General features: G+C 39.7%; 1 protein-coding gene across 1 annotated transcript in view; it reads right to left on the bottom strand.

Annotated features, from left to right (window-relative positions):
- The window catches only part of fto (FTO alpha-ketoglutarate dependent dioxygenase), a 150,148-nt gene that overhangs the window by 98,180 nt on the left and 30,782 nt on the right, over positions 1-21,186 (bottom strand). Inside the window, exons 3-7 of the mRNA XM_007889581.2 lie at positions 19,432-20,068; positions 17,734-17,883; positions 13,352-13,431; positions 8,205-8,348; positions 322-441 (exon numbers count right to left, since the gene is read on the bottom strand). Of these exons, the coding sequence (XP_007887772.2) occupies positions 322-441; positions 8,205-8,348; positions 13,352-13,431; positions 17,734-17,883; positions 19,432-20,068 (1,131 nt within the window). The remainder of the gene's footprint in view (positions 1-321; positions 442-8,204; positions 8,349-13,351; positions 13,432-17,733; positions 17,884-19,431; positions 20,069-21,186) is intronic.

Here is a 21,186-nt window from a genome sequence, read left to right as displayed (position 1 = left end):
GGCTGAAGAATATCAGAGAGGGCTGTTGGAAGGAAATACTGACACCATCATATTTCTAATCAGAGCCACGTGGACACATCACGTCAATTGTACAGTGAAGGGCTCCTCAGCACTCAGTTTTCCATCTTATGCCCATTTCTATTTTCAATGTATTTGTACAGCTTAAACTGAATAAATAACCCAATGCTGTCACAAGCCAGCTCCAGTCTAAACCGCACAATGTTGTTTCATTATTAAATGCAACAGCGCAGGAAGGGAATACAAACTAAAGACTGCTTTGCTCACCGAGGCAAAAAACAAAAAAGGGACTGGTTCACATACCATTTGCTCCATCACTCGCCAATAGTTCTCCAGAGTTGCCATTGGTTGAAACCACCAGTCAGTCTGCTTTGCCGAACGCTTTCCTTGGAACCAAAACTGTCGTAACCACTCAAACTCCACCTGCAATAAAAGTCAGCATTGTTACATGTCCACTAATGATCCACATTGCATAATAACAACTCTTACATTGATACAGCACTTTAAAGCATCGAGAATATCGCAAAATGCTTCAACAAGTTTCTGCAAAGTATATTTGTAGGCAAATGTGGGTGCCAATTAGCTTACAGAAGAAATAGTTCACAATCAGCCAGAAGTGAATGACTAATTTCATCCGAGGGCTTGTCGGTCAGGACACTGGGAGAAACTCCCTTTTCTTTTCAAATCGTGCCATGGGATCTTTAACTTCCACCTGGAACCTCAGTTTAATATCTCATCTGAAGGATGATTTCCCTAGCAATGAACATGTACCCCAAGCACTGATTGGAGTGTCAGCCTAAACTATGAGCTCAAAGTCCCAATGTGGGGCTTGAACCCACAACCCCGTGACCCAGAATTGACAGTGTTACCAACTGAACCACGCTGACACACAAAATGAAAAGTCATGAAACATATAGGGGTCTAACATGCAGCACATTCCAGTGTGGTTCCAGAATAAGCAGATCATTATTATATAATAATAATACTTGCATTTGATATGGCGTTTTTCACATCTTCTAGACGTTTCAAAGCGCTTCACAGAATATACTGTAAATTGAATTGACTGTATATCATGCTGACTCATGGAAAGTCTATAACCATTGAGAACTACATTCGGATGAGAACACCTGTAAATCTGCATGATGTACCACAGATTATTGGATGGAAGAATATCCTGCTTGGTTATAGCGATATGGAATTACTGGGGCATAAATAAATAAGACAATAGAATATCTAAAAGAGAGGTAATATTATTATTATTACTATTATGAGTTCCACTGGGTCTGTGGAAGCAGCACGGTTGATGAGCTGAATAACTTTTTCTAGTTCCATTCTTTTTTTTCCTTTCTCGAACTCGAAATATAAATGTGCATTCATTCCAAACCTATTGCTATTGAAATAGTCTACCCAGGGAGATGGTGGAAGTAAATTGTCTCAGTATATTGAAGAGGGAATTCGACCGGTATTTGGCAAGGAACTCAAGTGAGAGATATGAGAATTACTCTGGGACTGCAGATGGACTGGAAAGGTATTTTCCAGTGCTGTACATTCCAATGTTTCTATGTAATAAAGTGCATAGCGTTAACAATACCAATGCGTTTACTTTACTGACTAGACTACAACAAAGTCCCCATGGTATTAGTTTTAAACCGACTGCTAGAGTGAATTCTATATGAATGGCAGCATTCACCAGCACTTGAATCAGGACAGTTTGACATGGTCTCCAGGACCCACCATATTTAGCTTGGGACTGTTACACATCATTCCCTTTGAAGTTTAATGGTTCTTTTTTTATCCAACTACATTGTTAAAATTCCTCCACTTCAGAACGGTTGTTGTGAAAAGCATGACACTTCACTCAGAGAATTAAGTGTTTTAAGTAATTTGAGATCTTATCCCATAACCATTTCTATCTGGGTCAGATTTCACTGCCCTTCCAACCAGTGTGCTCCAGTTAATGACAGAAGCAGAAAGTGTTAATAGAAATTAGATGCAGTTCCCCTTCAACAGCTTAGCTGTAGGTAAAGACAGTCAGTGCCTAACATTCAAACAAACCACAGAGATCTGGAAAGCCCAATGTTCAAATCGCCAGACTATGCTAAGTCTGAGGCTACAATTCAGCTTCAGTCCCACTCTGGAAAAATCAGTCAGCGTTTCCATTAATGATCACTAACCAGGAGTACTGGGAGCTGAGTTTTTTTCACCACAGCTCCTGTTAACCCTACAAGCCAAAGCTCTGATGGATAAGGTTAAACGCTCTTAAACACTACCCCGTGTGAAGGGTGCTATACAAATGCACGTTGCTGTTGGTGTCATTGTTGGTTGGTCCTAGATGGGCAACCAGCAGGAAGTTAGCCAGACAGTGCACTCCAGCTATGTGGCTTTAGCTGGTTAAACTCCAGCGGCACCTCCACCACGTACTCTGGGGTCACTAAGCCTTGGCTCCCACTTACCTGACTCTAATACTCTCTAGAATTCGGTAAAAGCAAAGTGCATACCACTAGGGAGTGTGTGCACCCCAATAGGATGCAGAGACGTAGCCATGTGGAACTCTGATTCGTTTGGATTCTCTTAAGCATGGTGATGGATTTCCGCATGTGCAGTCACCCGCCTGACCAAAAAACATTAACCAAAAATTTCTGCTGGACAGTGTGTTAGGATGGGTGAAGGGTGAATCGGGCTTGGTTAGGCAACAGTTCAAAGCACAGCGCGTTGTGTGTGTGTAAAAAACCCCAGTAAAAATAGATTGTATGAAACGTGGTAGTAAAGAGTAAAGCACAATTACATAATTACTGTGGGACAGTAGCATGATGAGAAAGTGCACTTGCAACGTGTTGTCACTGTAATGAGGAGTTTTGAAGCAGGGAAAGGAAGGGGAAAACTTTGCCACGTTGGCTGTTGATGCAAGCTGGCACTGACCTGGATCTAGACTAGATCTAGACTTGTTGCAGCAGAAGTTTGCAAAGTATTTTTATTTTCTTTAAGAATGTATCATCGCAAAATGTGATTATTGACACATAGCATCAATGGTTATTACCACGTTTCCAAGTTCAAAGTCACTAAAGTGTGCCTAACAAGATGACAACAGTCCTTTATCACTTTGCCAATTTTTGCAGTAAAAAAAAATCCATTTCAGGAGCACAGTGGTTGGAAGACTAGTAAATTCTGGCACAGAATAATGCGTTTCTGGGGTAAGACATCAAACTGTTTGAAATCTGTTTATACTTGAGTGCTGTGTCAGGCTGTTTGCAGTAATGGTTTTGAAGCAGAAACAGTTTAACAATGCAGCTGCAAAAAAGATGTGGTTGGCAGCACGGTTCATAAAGCCTCAGTTGAAGATTATAGCACAACTAGTTCTTTTATCTCAAGTCTATCGTCACATTGGTGGGAGTTCATTTGGACACACCCAGTACTTGGTTCAGGGTGGCCTAAAAGGAATTTTAAACCGCGGCTGCAGAATTCTGAATTCAAACGTGTCTTTGTCATGTAAACAGAGGTGGTAAAGTTGGTTAAAATTTCAGAAAACTATGTAATGCAGACGGTAAAGTCGCAAGCTCAAATCCCTTTTTTGTGCTAAATTTGCTGATCTTAACTGAGGAAATGGTACGGATGCCGTGATTATCCTTGGTTACATCTGGGAAAATCATAATAATAATCCTTGCATGGGATACAGCAACTTTCATGCTGGGAGGACGTCTCAAAGCAATTCACATGATTAACCGTGTATTTTGTGGGTGATAGCAGCAGTCAATTTGTGCACAGTAATATTCCACAAACAGCCACAAAGTGATAACAGTTTTATTTGTTTATTTATTTGGGGAAATATTGGCAGGATAGAAGGAACAACTGACTTGGTATTCTTAAAGTCCACTTGTACAGTTAGTGCACCAGAGCTACATATAGCAACGCTACCAATGCAGAATTATAATGGAGGGGGCATCCTGCTAGAAGTTGCCATTATTACAGGATGCATCCCTCCAGGGAGAGAGTGCGCATTTCATTCCGATAATCTATCTCTGGGATTTCCATGTGTAGGGGGGGCTGCGTGGAATTCTCAGTTCGGTTGGGATACTCTTAAGAATGGTGATGGGTTTTGGCACGTGTCGGGCACCCGGCTGACCAAAAAAAGGATATTTCCATCCATCTATTCCTTCATCATGGCTCATTGGCTATTTGATTTCCTTTCTTCCCAAATACTAGCATCCAGTCTCTGCTTCATACAGAGCCCAACAGCATTGATACATGTGACAGTTTGGGTAATAATAATCCCTCCAAAATAAAACAATAATAAATTGGTCATTTTCAATCTACGACTGTTTGTGGGACATTGCTGTGCGCAATTGGCTGCCGCGTTCGCCCACAAATATACAGTCAATTCACTTTACAGTCTATTCTGTGAAGCGCTTTGGGACGTCCTCCCGACGTGAAAAGCGCTATATCAAATGCAAGGATTATTATTATTATTATTATTAATGTCACTATTCCTACTAATATAAATTTCAGCCACAGTGAATATGTAAATGTGTGTGGACATGAGCTGTCTACCCTATGTTTTGAGAGTAGATTGGGTTGGGTGCTTTGATGGTTCTCATAGTTGATTAACCTCCTGGTAATCATGGTCTTTCCTCACACATGATGACCAGTCACTTGGGTGAGGTGCTGTAAAGTAGCCTGTAGTACTGTAGGTCAGCAATCATGAATCAGCCTCTTCAGGAGGAGAGGAAAGACAATTCCGGTGTAGTGTTTGTAGGAAACTGAAGTTAAAAAAGAATTAATCCACTCTCCTGACATGATTTATCATGATGAAGTATTTATCACATGGACTGTCTGTAATTAGGGAGGGCATTCCAAACAAAGACTCCCATTGCTCCGAGATTGTACTCTCAAACACACATTTCAAAAATACACATTTGGATGTATGCACCATCATAATATAATGACAGCTGTATAGAAAAGTATGATTCATTGTCAATAAACAAGAACATTGTGCATAAAGCATTGTTTTACCACATCCCCATGTATTGCGCTCAGTTAATTTCCATTGTGTATTGTTACACCACAGCATTGCCAACTTTACATATTCCATCTTTCAGAAGCCTCCCATACCCGGTAATCTATACTACTTGCACGGATCAATGCAATTGCGCTCCCCAGGCCTCTCCGTTCAGCAACAGTGGCTGAGCCTTCATATACTATGTCTCTAACATCTAGATCTCCATCCCTCAAACGCTCCACCTTACCCCACTCCCAGCTAAAAACCGAACTTTTCAACCATGGCTATGGCCGCCCCCCCAAACTCCCCCTTCTCCCCTGCTGGGTGTCTGCCCCCTCACTGTAAAATGTCTGAGAAGTTATTTTACGTGAAGAAAGTTATATAAATGCAAGTTGTTGTTCCTGAAAGTTTACAATGTTTAATTGCTTGTGCGATTCCAAGCTCAAAAAAAAATGAAGATCAAAAAAGATTGATGCTAGTACAGTACAGCCTATGTCAGAAAGTTAAACGTTTACCTCCACAATTCACCACCAACTGATTTCAGCTGTCCCATGAGGGAGTACAAAGATAATACCAGGCAACTCGTCCTACAGGGAAGGAGAGTAATACGAAGGAAAATCATCTCAAAGTGGTCTCGCACATCTTTGAATAGTGATTCCCCCGGAGCGTGGGGACAGGGTGGGAGGGAGAAGAGAAAGATGCGAAAGTATTAATTCAGATAAAGAACCCACACCATATTATTTGTGCTCTTCTGAAATATGAATTATGAAATGATTTGCTACAACTTTAATTCTTTAGTTTCCGAGATCTGTGGAAGCAAATTATTGCTCACTACTCACTGCAGTGCAGTCAATAGTCCTGCTCTCACCTCCAGGCACAAATGTACCTTGACACACACAACCTGCTTTGCAAAAATTGTTACAACTACCCTCAATGTGACAGATCTATTTTGGCAACAATTTACTCATTCAGAAAAGATTTGGTGATTTTCTCCGTGACTGCTTGGTAAGCCAGGCTGTTTGTTGAAATGCCAGACTGCAAGCAGGTGTGAAGGCTATTGAAGATGTATTCAGTTATATGCCAAATATTACTTACCCAGTCACTGTTTTTAGTAATGAGCTTCAGCAGCACTGTTCTAAACATCCCAGACAGTTTGCACAACAGGATCCAACGCTGTTAGAGCCAAGGACTCAAATTTTTAGCTCGGACTAAATATCGAAGGTCAGGTACAACAGTCCTTGACATTTAGTGTGCATAAGACACGGAGTAAGTTATTTAGAAGTGCTGGCAACTGATTGCCACCTGCTCAGGTAATCCATATTTCCTTTCCTTTGTACCTGTCCAACTACCAATTGCACTGACATTCCATTCTGACATGCTGAAACATACATTACCCTTGCTGTGAGTGTGTACCCACCAATATTCTCAACGGTGACCCGAGAGTCAAACTGCACTAACCCCTTTCAATTTAAGTAGCTGAGTTTTTTTTTTCTACATTGCGCTGCTCACAGACTAAACTCAATCAATTTTCCGAGGACTGCAAGGTGGTACGTGATGAGCACTGAATCAATAGCTAGCATGCTCTTAGCTAAACCCCAGAGCTGCAGGTTGGCGTAAACCTGAAAGCATTGTCCAGCTGGCTCAAAGGCCCAGCAATCAATCAAGCCTGCCAGATCATATATTTTAGAGTAAATTATTACTGACCAAACAATGATCTCCTAGCTGCACTGATAGCTTAATTCATTCTGTAATGGTGTGTTAGTATGCATTGCTGCAACTATCTGAAGGTTGGCCAGGTAATTGTTTTGGCTTGCTGTATTCGAATGCTTACTCACGCACACTTACACACACACACACACACACACAGACATACAACACACCAGGAACTCTCTCCGCAAAGCCGATCACTGGGACACATTGTGAAGTCAGAAAAATATATATTTAAGACAATGCCGCCTGGAGTCAATAAATCAAGACTCAAAAAATGTGTCTCTCGTGGGCAACATTCAACAACCAACCCAATCTGTCATTCCCAACACTGCAGAAATAACTGTTGACCTTTCAGTGCAAGTCTATACTCTGTCATATTTTCTAACCACCGTCCACGGACCAACTTTGATTCAACTTAAAGACTGCGATATATAAAGAGGTTTATGATTTGAACAGAAGCAAGTGTTGCAATTCAGACCTGAAAAATGCTTCAGACAGCTATATTACTGAATTTCACCACTGTTTAGAAATGCTGTCGCTTTGCTGCAGTTGTATTCAGAAAAGTGGATTGTAAAGCACTTTGCAGAGATATTAGTCAGCAAGGCAGTACAATTACCGTGGTGTAGCACTCCTTGCTCCTCTCCCATAATCATTTTATTTCTTCACACCATTCCAGACCTTGAGACAATGTAGTCCTCTGAAGTGTTCGACAAATATGAACAAATCTTAGCTCTGCCGTGGGATTATGTGGAGATTGCCCACAGAAGAAACAAATCATGTCACAAAGGACTTTGTGCCCAGTGAATTTGGCTCTGAGAATAACCAAACACTTTTCACAGTGTAAGACTGAAATTACTTTGAAATTCCATATTCCCAACAATAATTATTATCTTAGAGTTTCATTAGATATTTGGACTAGCAGTAGAAGTCTCAAAAGTAATCGTAAAGCTTGCATATTAAAGAGATAAAAAAAATGAGCCAACAATAAAATGGATCCACCATTTACTACATATTGAAAATTTCACAAGCAGAAATCTTCAGCTTAATTGCCTTGGTAGGTAATGTATAAAATATATTGTTTTGAATTTAAAAGGTAATTTCCAACACTTTCCTGGGATTTCCAGATGAACAGATAAACTGACTGCTGCCTTAATTTTCACCATACAACAGTATTTTAACTAACACAGTTTAAGCAATCAAAGCTTATAATCGGTCTGATTTCATGCTATGGATTTGTGTGTGACCTTAAGACAACCTTGTCCTAAAACCTGAAAGAAATAATTTTCTTTTCATGAATTATCCAGACATGTTGCCGTTCGGCAATTTATATACAGGCAAGTGAGGTACAACTATACCCAAATAGAATTAACTCAGAACACTTACAATATTGTTTTTCGCGAGGCCCTTTGCAGAGCCATTAATACTAATGAACACGCCATTAATCATGCAAAAGTAAAATCAATGTGCCGAGAATTGGTTTTACCTCATTGTGAATCTCTTCTGTTCGTTTCACAACAGCAGGTTCCAGTGAAACCAGGCAGGAAGAGCCGGATTCGGGATCTTTCTGCATATTCTTCATGGCTACCTCACAACGTCCAAGAATATAACCCAGAGTGCCACTGGAACACTGCAAAACAAATCGATTGACTGTATATTAAATGGGCTCATTCATACCCAATTATAACGTACAGACAACAATAGATCAATGAGGCCAAAGTTTTTGACAAAGAGGAAAAGCCTTAACATCCAACCACACAAATGAATTGCACCCTAACATCGCCACAAACAAAATTTACAGAGAAGCCATGATCTGGGGAAAAATGTAGAACAGAAGAAACAAAAAATAGAAAGCTTTAGGCAGAGGATGAAATCAGTATATTTACCACAATCTGACAATGCATTTTAGGTTTCTCTTTAGAAGTTCAACATGGTCAAAGTGTGCTAAATTTACTGCCATGTGGAATATAACCTTACAAGTCTCAGTGCAGTTTTAAAAAAAACACATCAATTTTGATCTTTTTTTCTTTTTACACAATTCAGGTATTGTTTTGTATTATGCAGAAGTACCTAGATTTATTCTTTAATCACAAACATTAAACTTAACCATAACTCCTTTCAGAATGTTATTTAATTTTAAATGCCTGCCATTGTTTTATAAGCACTCCCTTACAGCTGGGGATTTGGAGTCAAATGCATGCCTAAATCCTGATAAATGCAAAACCATTGTGTTATGAAATCGTATACCACATGTGCAGAGACTGGAGAATATTTATATCTGGATCAAGATAATACACTTTAAGTGTTACAACTGGCTCAAGAAAATCATCAGATTTGAGTGATTGAGAGCCAGTTGAGAATTTTTGAATTGTGTGCTTGGTGCAAACAATGCACCATGCAGTATTACACTACTGCTGGGTAGATATTCAGCTTCATTGTGTCTCCTAAGTGACAATCGATTAATTGACTAAAAAAAATCAACACAAGAAAGTAACAGGATCTGTGCAGTTTCACTGTAGTCGACTGGAATGATTGGCACAGCTCCATTGGATTTGCTAATAAATATCTTTAATATGCACCACATATGTGAAGCCGGATTACGTGACTTTACGTGATGACTTTGTGATCTATAATCCAGCTTCACTTTAATAGAAAAGTAGCTGAGAAGGCGTTATGTCAGCTCAATAGAATTTTGCCCTGTTTGGCACAACAGCAAAGACCATTTTTTTGCATGGCCACTTAACCCCCACAGTAACAAGCGAATGCTTAAACTTAATAAAGCAGCGACTGTGCCACAGAAGCCTGAGATCTGAGTACTGAGGACGAGAATCTGCACCTACAATTTCTCACCAGTGAATCGCCGACAGGGAAAGAATTGACAGAGGCCACAGGGAAAGATAGTGTAGAGTACGGGGTGGACAAAAGGGTTATGCATCTGTAGGCAATAAGCCCTTATGGCAACTTACACAACAGCACTAGCAAGCTCTGGCTTGGAGCAAGGACCCACTTTTAGTGCTGGAATGCCATGTTGTGTTAGGACACTTCAAACATGAAGAAAATATAAACATACATCATCAGTAAATCACTAAAGAAAAGTTGCAATAATACCCACTGTAACTAACCCAAATTATCAAATAATTTAATTGAAACAGGCTTGGTTTTCAAAATGTGGTTCAGTTAAGAGTTTGCTACATGTTGTGTTTTACATTACTAGCTTCTGTTCAGTTAGAGGCTCTGGGCGAGGCTCTGTACAGCTTTCTTCAGGGAAGATAAATTGCGTAGTGAATGGCGGTAATACCAAGTTTATGCCAAAACAAATAGAAAACTGCATTGATTTCTCAAATTATGAGAGTGGTTCCCGTCAGCGCCTCCTCACCTCAGGCCCTGACAGCATCACCATCCACGATTGCACACTCCACCTTGCTAAGCCAGTCCGGAACATTGGCGTCTTGTTTGACTCTCAACTATCCTTTCTGCCCCACATCCTCACCATGACTCGCTCTGCCTTCCCCCACCACCGCAACATCGCTCGACTCCGCCACTGTCTCACACCACAGGCTGTCGAAACTCTCATACATTACATCGAGGCTTGACTATGCAAACTCACAGCTTGTTGGGCTACCCAACTCCTCCCTCCATAGACTGCAGATCATCCAGAATTATGCAGCCCGTGTCTTCTCCTGGACCAGGCTCCGTGACCCTAACAACCCCATCCTCGCCTGACTCCACTGGCTTCCCATCACACAGAGGATACAGTTCAAGATCCTGGTCCTCACCTTAAAACCCCTTCATGGTCTTGCTCCCCAGTACCTCTGTGATCTCCTAACCACTTACCATCCTGCCCGCTCCCTCCGCTCAGCAGGCTCCGGCCTGCTTCATGTCCCCTGCCTTGCTCGCCCCACTATTGGCGGATGGGCCTTCTGGCACTCTGCCCCCACACTCTGGAACTCCATCCCACAGTCCCTCCGCCTCGCCCCCTCCCTTGCCTCCTTCAAAACCCATCTCAATACCCTCCTCTTTGACCGTGATTTCAATCTCCCTGCTTCCTCCCCTGCCCTCCACCCTCCCCGACCCCGACCCCAGGTGCAAGACTCTATCCAGCGTCTTGGGCCAGCCTCCCAATGTGAAAGGAGCTATACATACGTAATATTGCGGTGGTTGTTGTTGTTGGTTTGTGACAGAGCTACTGTCAGAATAGTCCAAAACCCCACGTATATTTCTGACATGTTTATGGATTAAAATCTCCTGGTATCCTGCTCTTTCTTTCTATTTGATATTTTTGAAATAATTTTGAAATAATTTCCCTTCCTTCCTGTAAAGCACTGCTGAGGTAAGGATCCATGGGTTCTCAGATCTGTGTAAGTGGCTAATAAGCACGTGTGAACCTAACTAGTGGGTGTCGCCAATTTCTCCCGTGTGCGATATCCCAGCCGAGCTCTATCCCATCCTCAAGCCAAGTCCCCACAGCAGGAGTTACTGTAAAGTGGTCAGCACTCAGAGTCCTGTCTGATTCCTTTTCCTCTCCAATTGCAGTAGCTACACCTATTATGGCTGATGCAGCAAAGCATTTCAACCACACTTGGTATGTATGGCTTGGGCCTGGAGCATTCAATTCATTTATCAACTCACAAAACCTGGAGTTTGTTTTTGTTGTTGAATATCTTAGTAGCTGAAGAAGGTATTCACTGCAGTCCCACAGGTGGCTATCAACATAAGCTTGTAGCTTTTTTTTAAAAACTTTAGTCAAATCAATTATGCAGCAACTTCTGTTCCACACATTGTAAGCTTGGTGGGTATAGCTGAAGTTATGCACAAGCAATATATACAGGATGTCATACTTTTGTAGAAAAAGACAAAGTTTCTCAATGAAAATCCCCTGTTCCATTCAAACGCACTTGTGTGGTGTCAGAACTTTGGCCACATAACCCCTGTCCCCTTAATTAAATGTGTATTGCAAACATTGATCCTTTGCCACTATTTGCAAAAGAGAACGTATTTTCTCTTGTTGTCCTGGCTAAAATCTGGTCCAAGCAACAAGTTACAACTTTAATGTTAACCTGATTAGATTTCGGAACAAACTTTTCATTGTTAAAAATATTCAGTTGCTCACATTATCAGGTTTGCTTTAATTTGATAGTTCTTCTTGGTGTTGCTTTAAGTCAATAAATAGAACTAACCTAAATAATAATAATAATAATCCTTGCATTTGATATAGCGCTTTTCACGTCGGGAGGACGTCCCAAAGCGCTTCACAGAACACACTGTAAAGTGAATTGACTGTATATTTGTGGGCGAACGCGGCAGCCAATTGCGCACAGCAATGTCCCACAAACAGTCGTAGATTGAAAATGACCAATTTATTATTGTTTTGGGTTTTTGGAGGGATTGTTATTAGGCTCTGTGTGGAGTAAGGAAACTTGCCCAAGGTTTCGCCCTCTGCCTGGAATTGAACTCAGGTCTCTCACTTGCAAAGCGAGTGCTCTAACCACTGAGCTACAGGACTCCACGTCCTGAATAAACCTATTCAGACAAGTAATGCTCATTCATTTTTAGGTTTTGTAAAGCCGAGACCAGATGTTGCTATATAAATGCAAGTTGCTTTAGTTTACAACTTACTTGCACGAACGTAACAATTTTCAACAGGAATCGGTGTTTCCTGTACATATCTATTCCTTAAAATGGACTCAACAAAATACGAGTCCAAAAATGGCCTCATTTCACTTTTGTGCAGATTTTTAAATATTGCTTCAATCCAAATTAATCTTTAATTACAATTACAATGCAATGTAAGCTGCATTAAGCAGCTTATTTCAACTTGGACTTGAAGAGAGTATTCCCTAAATGAGACACAAATTTGATTTACAACAGGAATTACTTTCAACTTTTGGAAATATAAATAATCAAACGCAAGAGAATACATTTTGACTGTTTTAAAACCCCTTGAACTTTTCAGCTTCCATATCACCAATTGTGACAGGCTTGTGTATCACCTAATTTTATCTATTTAATCCAAATTCATTTGACATTGAAAGATAATAGTATTTAGCAGATCAAACACTGGAACTATCTCAGTTAACCTGACTAGGGGTATCTGTGAGGAAGAAGAGCTTCAAATTCATTCAGCAATGCCTTCCACTGCATTAAGGTTATCATCCTTTGTAAAATATAAAGATCAGGTAGCGTAACCAATTTGCCATGAATGCCAAAGCAACCCTCTCTTGTACATGCCATAAATACACAAGCAATATCTGTATTTACGCTTCCCATTTTCACTTTGCATACTTTGATGAAAAATGTATGACATGTCCATTGCAATTTAACAAAAANGCTTGATTTTGTTTCACATTGTAATGTGTTTGGTGAAATATTTATAACGTCGGTGAAATCTCTGGAAGTAATCTTGAACAAGGCACGTTGGTATCAAAATAATCTTTGTTTCAATTTCCAGTTTTATGCAACATTGGGACGTAAGAGTTCAGATTGGGGAAAAAAAAGGGAGAAGAAACGCAGAAGCATCTATGTGAATTTTAATATTCAGATTACAACAGCATAGTAGTTGCACCATCAGGTCAGGAAATAAATTTTGCTAACGGCTCGAAAATAAAGCAAGGCTGCTTTAACATTCAATCTTACCTCTGCCACTCGGTGGGTACAGCTGAAGCGAGGTTGCAGACCAGACAGAACACAATGTTGATGGGTCATATTAAGATCGTCTGAGGACAGATTATAAGACACAATCGTCTTTAATCCATACAAAAAAATATTAAAAATGAAATTTAATCTTCAAGACAGATACTGCACTGAATATTACAAAACAAGCAGGCAAGAGGAAGCAATAATTCAAGAAGCGTAGAAATAAATATAAAATACAAATAAATAAATATTAAATAAATAAAATAACAATTTGGTCACTCAATCCACGACTGTTTGTGGGACACTGCTGCGCACAATTGGCTGCTGCATTTCACTCACAAATATACAGTCAATTCACTTTACAGTATATTCTGTGAAGCACTTTGAGACGTCTAGAAGACGTGAAAAGCGCTATATCAAATGCAAAGATTATTGTCATAGACTTGCAGAATACACCCGACTAGCAAATGCAAACAATTATCAATACTGAAGAGAACAGAAATGACTGGGAGCGATATAGCTAAACATGAAATACATTATTGCATCTGCAACAGACGCTTATGTCCAGCTGAGGCATTTCATCAATCAACATCAAACTGTGAAGTTCAATTTTGATCCTGTGCTACAATGGGAAATTTGTAATAGGACAATTTTCTTTTCTGAAAAGTAGTGAAGTGTTATGACAATAATATTCGCTTTTTCCTCACTCTTCATGTTCTTTTCAACTGCAACCACCCCTGCTTAACCCATTCTCTTGTTCACTCTTTCAGTACAAAGGATCTTCGAGACTGCACTACCCAAATTTGGCATCATGGCTGTTTATGGGATATGGCTGTGAGAAAATTGGCTGCCACATTCGCCTACAAAATGCACAGTCACTACATTTTACAATAAATCCTGTGAAACACTATGAGAGATCGTCCCAACGTGAAAGAATTGCATCAAATATAAGGATCATCGTTTGTGTTTTTAATACATTTTCAATAAGGTAATGATGGGAACCAACTTGTGATATTCACAACATGGATTATTTGTATTAACAACACCTTACACAGCTGCACATCCTTTGGCATATTTCCAATATGTGGAGGTAGATGACAAGCCAACATGTCAATGTTACTTGGAGCTTCAAAGTTAAAGGGAAGTATGTTACCAAAATGGAACCATTGGCTCTTGTCTGTTCTGATGCTATTTAAGATGGATCTACATACAAACTGCAAGTGGAATTCCTGCCCCGCCAGGATCGAGTGCAGAGGGTTGCCCTCAGATTCTGATTCTGTTCCAGACATCAGCCTAAGGGGAAAGAAATGATGCTATATTTCTTGACTGTTAGCTTAACTAGCTACTTTATCATGACTTTTCCCCCCAAAGTGTAGGCTGACTCCATGATATACGCCTTTTTTCTGTTATCGCTATAATTAATCAAAGTAGAGGTGCGCTTGTGGGCTGAACGATTCAATCTTGTTGGCTATCCCTGACAATTTCTTTGCCAGAGTGCCTGCTATCAATGTACGCATAATGAAGAATAACTGCAGGAGCCTACAATATCTCACTTGCTGCTGGAAGTCTGCACACACATTACACAGTGAAATCAAGTCCATCATTGACAAAGAAATGTCTGCAACAGTCAGTGTAGAATTGAAACTCGGGCATAAAACAATTCAATCACTGCTAAAGCAAAATGATTCTATTTCTTAAAAATGCATAGCACATATTTGGAAATTTTTTACTTGCGAGACAGAAAAAATGCCAAGGATTATGGCAGTCAAAAACTAAAAATGGATAGCTCGATTTGGATAGTCTATCAAGCGGAAAAAATGTTTAATGATTCAAGCTCACAATTATCTCAACAGTTTGTTTCCTATTCAGATAGGTAACCCGGTAAGTGAAGTATAATTAATAGTAAATAATAATAATCCTTGCATTTGATATAGCACCTTATCACATCGTTGAATCTCAAAGTGCTTCACAGTATACGATAAAGTGAATTGACTATGTTTTGTGGGTGAAACATAACGCACAATTATTATACAGAATTATGTTTTCAAAGAATTGTTCATTGTCTCTCTTTAAAATAAGGATAAATTGAGTGAGTCTCCCCTTACTTACGGTATGGATAAACATTAGCAGGGCAGGAAAAAAGCAATCTAATGTGACACATGTGATGGACAAACATTGGCACATATGTTGAGGAGGTGTCAAGCGTTTTGCAAGTGTGTTTAGGAACAACCACTTTAAGTTTAACAGGAAACATTTTCATTCTGCTGTTAGCATTGCCTTCAGCTGGATCTGGCCTACAGGATGTGAAGGGAATCGTGTAGGCAGATGTTGTAGATTAGCAAAAATTCCATCCTTTGAATCTGATAAATCATTGCTCAAAGTTTACAATTAATCTTTTGTATTTTCATACAAATTAAGCTGCACTACAATAGCTATGTGGAATGCAGAATTCAGAGTGGAATATGGGTCAGAAACCAACCAAGGCCATTTAAATTTTTAACAATGCTAAAAGCTGGGCATTTTATTGTTAGCAGAAAGTGTCCACTTGTGACTGCATTGGTTGATGAAAGAAATGTGTTTCGACTGGGCTAAAGGCAACTTTCAAAGTTCTTTCATCTTTTTCCTATTAAGAATAGAATATATTTATAAAATATGTTTCGGGACTCAAAACACCCATTCAGTAGTCATCCTCAATTGGCATGCTCACATCCCTTAAATTGGAAACCCAAATGATTGTAGAACCAAACAAAATCTTTATGGTGAATGATGTTTTGATTAAACATAGTCTTTCCCCCCATATTCTGACTAGTATATTACACCCATATTATTTATGCATATGCAATCAATGGCAGACACCATTCAAATAGAAGAAATTGATTGCACCATGAATTAGGCTGTACGCTGATACACGGAGTGATAGGTCAAGCTTCAAGTGTTGGTCAGTATAATGGGGAAGGAGAGTGCTGCACAGAAGCAAAGTGCTTCCCAATTCAGAAGGAAGCAAAATCATCCCAGATTGCTTTCCCACTGGTTCGTCATAGATTGGTAAGCACCTGGAAACGGGATGCCTTGCTCACACTCTTGCTTAACGAACCGTGCAGGAGAACGTAAGGTGAAACACAAAAAATAAAGAACTTTTTCAAAAAGAAAACAAATTAATTCATTTTCAGGGTTTGCATGCGCGTTAGTCCGATCAACTCATTTACCGACAGCTTGTAAACCATTTCGCAATCAGCTCAGTTCACAGTGCAAATACTTTCAGTGGGAAAGTCATTGTAAAGTATTAGTAAAAGCAGTAAAAGAAAACTCTAAGAAAACTAAATCACAGTGTTTCTTTTCTCCAGTGCACTGATGTCTATAATTTAGCCAGTATCTAGTGGTGTGAGTGTTTCCATAAAAAGGTTATGCAGAGGGTGAGCCTGCAATCGTCACTCGACTATCACTCTTGAAACCCTTTATCTCGGTTTCCTGTCCTTAAGGTCTAAATGTCAGTGTGTCGTCCGGGAAGAAGAGCGCTTTTTTGAACATTTTGGATGGGACACGATCAACATTCTTTAGCAATGAAACTAAAACAGCTCTATTTAACACTTCAGGGTACAGAAAGCATTAAAGCCTTTACATGCCTTCTTATTGTGTGTAAATTTATGGCTTACACCAAACAGGTCATGTATCAGACACCCTGGAAAACTGTACCTTGTGACATCACAACCCAGTCCACACTTCTCTTGCAGACTGATATTTTATCATTAAATTGTGAGAAACCGCTTCTTTTTTTAATACATAAAATCCCCACGTATCTTCAACTGCACTTTGTTAGCAGTAAGAATTCTATCCATGGTTGTCCCACAGCAAGCCAATTTTATGTTACATTATACACAAGTTTGCATATACTGTATACAAGTGTACACAGCAAACTGTGCCTCTTACGGCAGCTCAGTGCCGCTCAATTCCATGGGCTCACATTCTTTTTCACTTATACTGGAAGGTGCTTTTTGAAAATAATTCATTTTTCAGTCGGCAAGCTCATGTTTAAAAAGAACAATCTCACACTTCATCCGCTATAGACTCAAATACGGTAATAAAAACACAAGCTGTCGCACGTGCTTTTAATTTTGAACCTGAAAAGGTTGCAAGACCCCACAGCTACTTTGAAAAAAAAAGCAAGCTTTAGGATATGAAGGCGAGTCCACTGTACTTCAAAATGCAATAATCATTTATATACTGTAACATAAAACAGGTTTGGTCAGGCTTTCATTTCAAACAGAAAAAAGATGAGAGTGTTGCAGATATACTAAACACAACCCTTCTGTTCCTTGACCTTCAGCCACAAAGCGTTTTATAGATGATCAGGACATTAAGTAGGTAAAATATTAAAATGTTACCAAGCATAAAGTAGCAGTCGCCTGGATGCAGTGGCAATGCCAACCCTGGTGTCTCAATGTCCCAGGCTATTTTCAGACCAATGTGCCAACATGCTGGGTCTCTGCCTTCCACTGACTTTCCGCTACCTTCAGCTGTGGTAGGTCTTAAATCTGTTGAACAAAACAGTGATGGTGGGTGGGGTTCAATTAAAAGTGATTTATCAGAACCATAACAAGGTACATTATAATAAATCTGTCCCCCTAAGAGATATTCCACCATATTCAAAAGGAGATTATTTATATAGAAAACAAATGAATTCATCATACAGTCAATTCCTAAGCGGTGAAGGATTTCATGTGTTGCAGAAACTCCTCATCAGAATGTCTGACAGTCTGATGCACGTGCACAGTAATCTGTCAAGTGATTTCACTTGTACTCAAAATGTAAAAAAAGGAAACATAATGAAAAGCCCCAATTGTTTTTCAGGCTGTCACTGTCGTGGTTACTCCGCTCCAGGCTTTTCTATCATAGACTCCACAAATGAGAAAACAAAGATCTACCGAACACCCAGCAAATAATCAATACTAAAGTCTTTTGGGGGATTTGGTTTTGTTTAAAAGAGCACTGCTCACATAAATCGGATCTTAATTTCACAGCAGTACTTTAAGAAGCCTGCAAATTGCATTGCTTAGTTTGAAGGCATTTTGAATACAATGTAGCATAAAAATTAAAGAGAGAACCCACTGCGGATTAACTGGACGTCTGTTTCACAGAATTTGCTGAAGTTTTGGCAGGCATTACTAAGTGCAACACTGTTCGCAATATGGCACCAATAAAATGTAGGACTACAATCAGAAAGAGTAATTTCAATCAAAGTTTCCTGGGGTTTCCTAATAAATCCAGCACCTTTGGAATGTGCTCGTTAAAATGAGTTTTTTTTGTGTTTTTAAAAATTTATTGCCAAAACACTCAAGGCAGCATTCACAGGTTAGTCATTCAAAAGCTTTGATAATTATCGGTAACAAATGAGCAGAATAGCTACGACCAGTGAGTTAGGAGATTAAAACAAACAAAGACCTTTACATTTGATGAATTGGCGTGTGTGAGCTGAGGTCCCTCAGTTACAGGTTTGTTCTTAAAGCTTGATAAAGCTGCTTCTCGGGGAGTTAAAGAAAGCGTGTTGCAAAAAAGGGCAGCAGGTTTCGAACCAAGTACTTCGGTTCAAAGCCAACCCCAGTAGTATCTTGAAAGCAAGGAATGGTAATAAAGTCAGCATGCTACAGCAGCCAGTTCATTTCTGACAAATCACTCCAATAGAAACGATGATGTCAAGGACAATAAAAGCATTTATACGAGTGGAAACGTGCACCTGAGGGACCCAGCAGTGAATTTTTGTTGTTGTTGCAGATTTAATATTTTTTGGCATCCAACCAGTTATTTAATTACAATGCACACACGCACTTGCTCGCACTAATAAAGGCAACGCAGTTTTATGTAAACAAAATGGATTCCATAAAATATAGAAACTGGCCTGCCCACATGTGTTGATTTAACATTTCTATAGTGCTCTAAAACAATTAGCAAACAGTAAATCTAAATTGGTGTACAAGCTTGCAGGTGCACAGTCGCTATGTAGAATGTGAAGAAAGCTTCAGGGGGTGGAAACATTAAACAGCAAGAGGTAATCTAGTAATTCCCTATTCATTCCTTATACATACCATCACAGCTGTAGTTGTACACAGCAACTGTTGACCTTGCCATCAGGTTCTCATCATGATGCCAACTCACAGCCATCTTTCCCATTCCGAAATAAGGTTCTTCTTTTAGGTATACCATGTTTGAAGGATCCATGTAGTTCAACAAGACCACGTTAAAAGATGTTCTGTCTTGCAATGTGGTACCTCGATTTTTGTCATGAGTTTCATCTACCACACTTGCAGAGGGCTCCTCTGGTTTGCTTGGTGTTGCCTTCCCCATAGATCCTTCCTCTTTAACCTGAGATGAAAAGCGATCCAGCAAAAGCTTCATCGCTTCCCCATGCAAATATTCATTCAGATCTTTAACAGCTTGGCAGGCTTTACCGATTTCATCACGACTGTACTTGACCTCAACTCCATCCGATGACCAAGGGACTGCAAACAGTCGTGTGTCCAAATAACGATATGTACAACCTGGGTCTCCTATCAGTATTCTGGACACTGGGGTAAGTACATCTTTGCCTTTTATTTGAACAAGATCTTGTGCAAAGCACTTACAGTCTCGCAGAGTTGTCAAGCCCTGTTGGACTTTTTGATGAACTTCCTGAGGCACACATTTGGCTGGTTTTAGGTTTAACTTGGAATATTTGGCCTTTGACTGAAGAGAACAAAAAGGAGTTACAATTCCAGACAATTACATATGTATATACACAGCGAGAGAGAGATGTATATACAATCTAACAGTTGCTCAATTTTTTCTTACATAATTGATAAAACTGAAAGCGAAGGTATAATATCTTACACAAACTGACAAAAATCCAAGTAATGACAATGAGGAACAGTGAATAACCACCGTGAGCCCAAATGACAGAACAACACACAAATGACTGAATACTCATTTGTAAAAGTCAGATTTTCATAGCACTTCCTATTTTAATGTTATTACACAAATGTGTGGTTAACTTGTCACTTTTAAATAATCTTCTGCGCAGTATTTAAGTGTTCGACCCTGTCACTCCAAGGCATTATCCTACGAGAAGGGCCCTATATAAAAGCGCAAATTGTTGTTTTACAGTTAGGAATCTCATGCAAGTGGCTGTTATTCATGTACGGGCTTCAATAGTAGTTGTTGAGAGGCTATTGAGTCATAATGTAAGGAAGTAAGTGTTCAAAGGTGGGCAACAAAATGAATCTTCCCCTAACCTGGAGCCTTGAGAACAACAACAACTGGCATTTATGTAGCGCTCTTCACATGGGGCAGTATCCCAGAGCACTTTAATGAGAACAATGGCTGCTTCCAGGACAAGACTAGCTAACTCATAACAGACTGGTTATTCCAGTTCTGTGTGTCTTAGCTACTCACTGGATAAACTCGCTGAACCATCGGAAGAACCCTAAATATAAGCTTTAATATTGTGACTCACTTGTGGTAAATGCTGTCCAAATGCAGTTCAGCTTTTTTGCAGGCCCATGAGACATGGTATCATGCAGGTCTTACTGTCACTTTCATTACACAAGTCCACACTACAATGATTACCAGCAGTTTCAAGAAAACACGGAGCTTCATGGAAAGCAAGGGAAAGGCAAGGGCTGGCAGGTGCCTTGCAAAGCACAGCTGGCTGCATTTTGATGAGCATATTACAAATAAGCCTTGACTTAGGTTACCTACTTGTATCTAAATGAAATTGACGTAATGTGCTGAAATGATAGATTTGCATAAAACAATACGCGAAACACAAAATTTTAACCAGGAACCATAAATCACGTGTGAAGAAA

Source organism: Callorhinchus milii, unplaced genomic scaffold (genome assembly GCF_018977255.1).
Source record: "Callorhinchus milii isolate IMCB2004 unplaced genomic scaffold, IMCB_Cmil_1.0 Scaffold14, whole genome shotgun sequence".
Classification (NCBI taxonomy): domain Eukaryota; kingdom Metazoa; phylum Chordata; class Chondrichthyes; order Chimaeriformes; family Callorhinchidae; genus Callorhinchus; species Callorhinchus milii.
The sequence above is the reverse complement of the archived record's forward strand: the minus strand, read 5'-3'. Positions and strand labels throughout refer to the sequence as shown.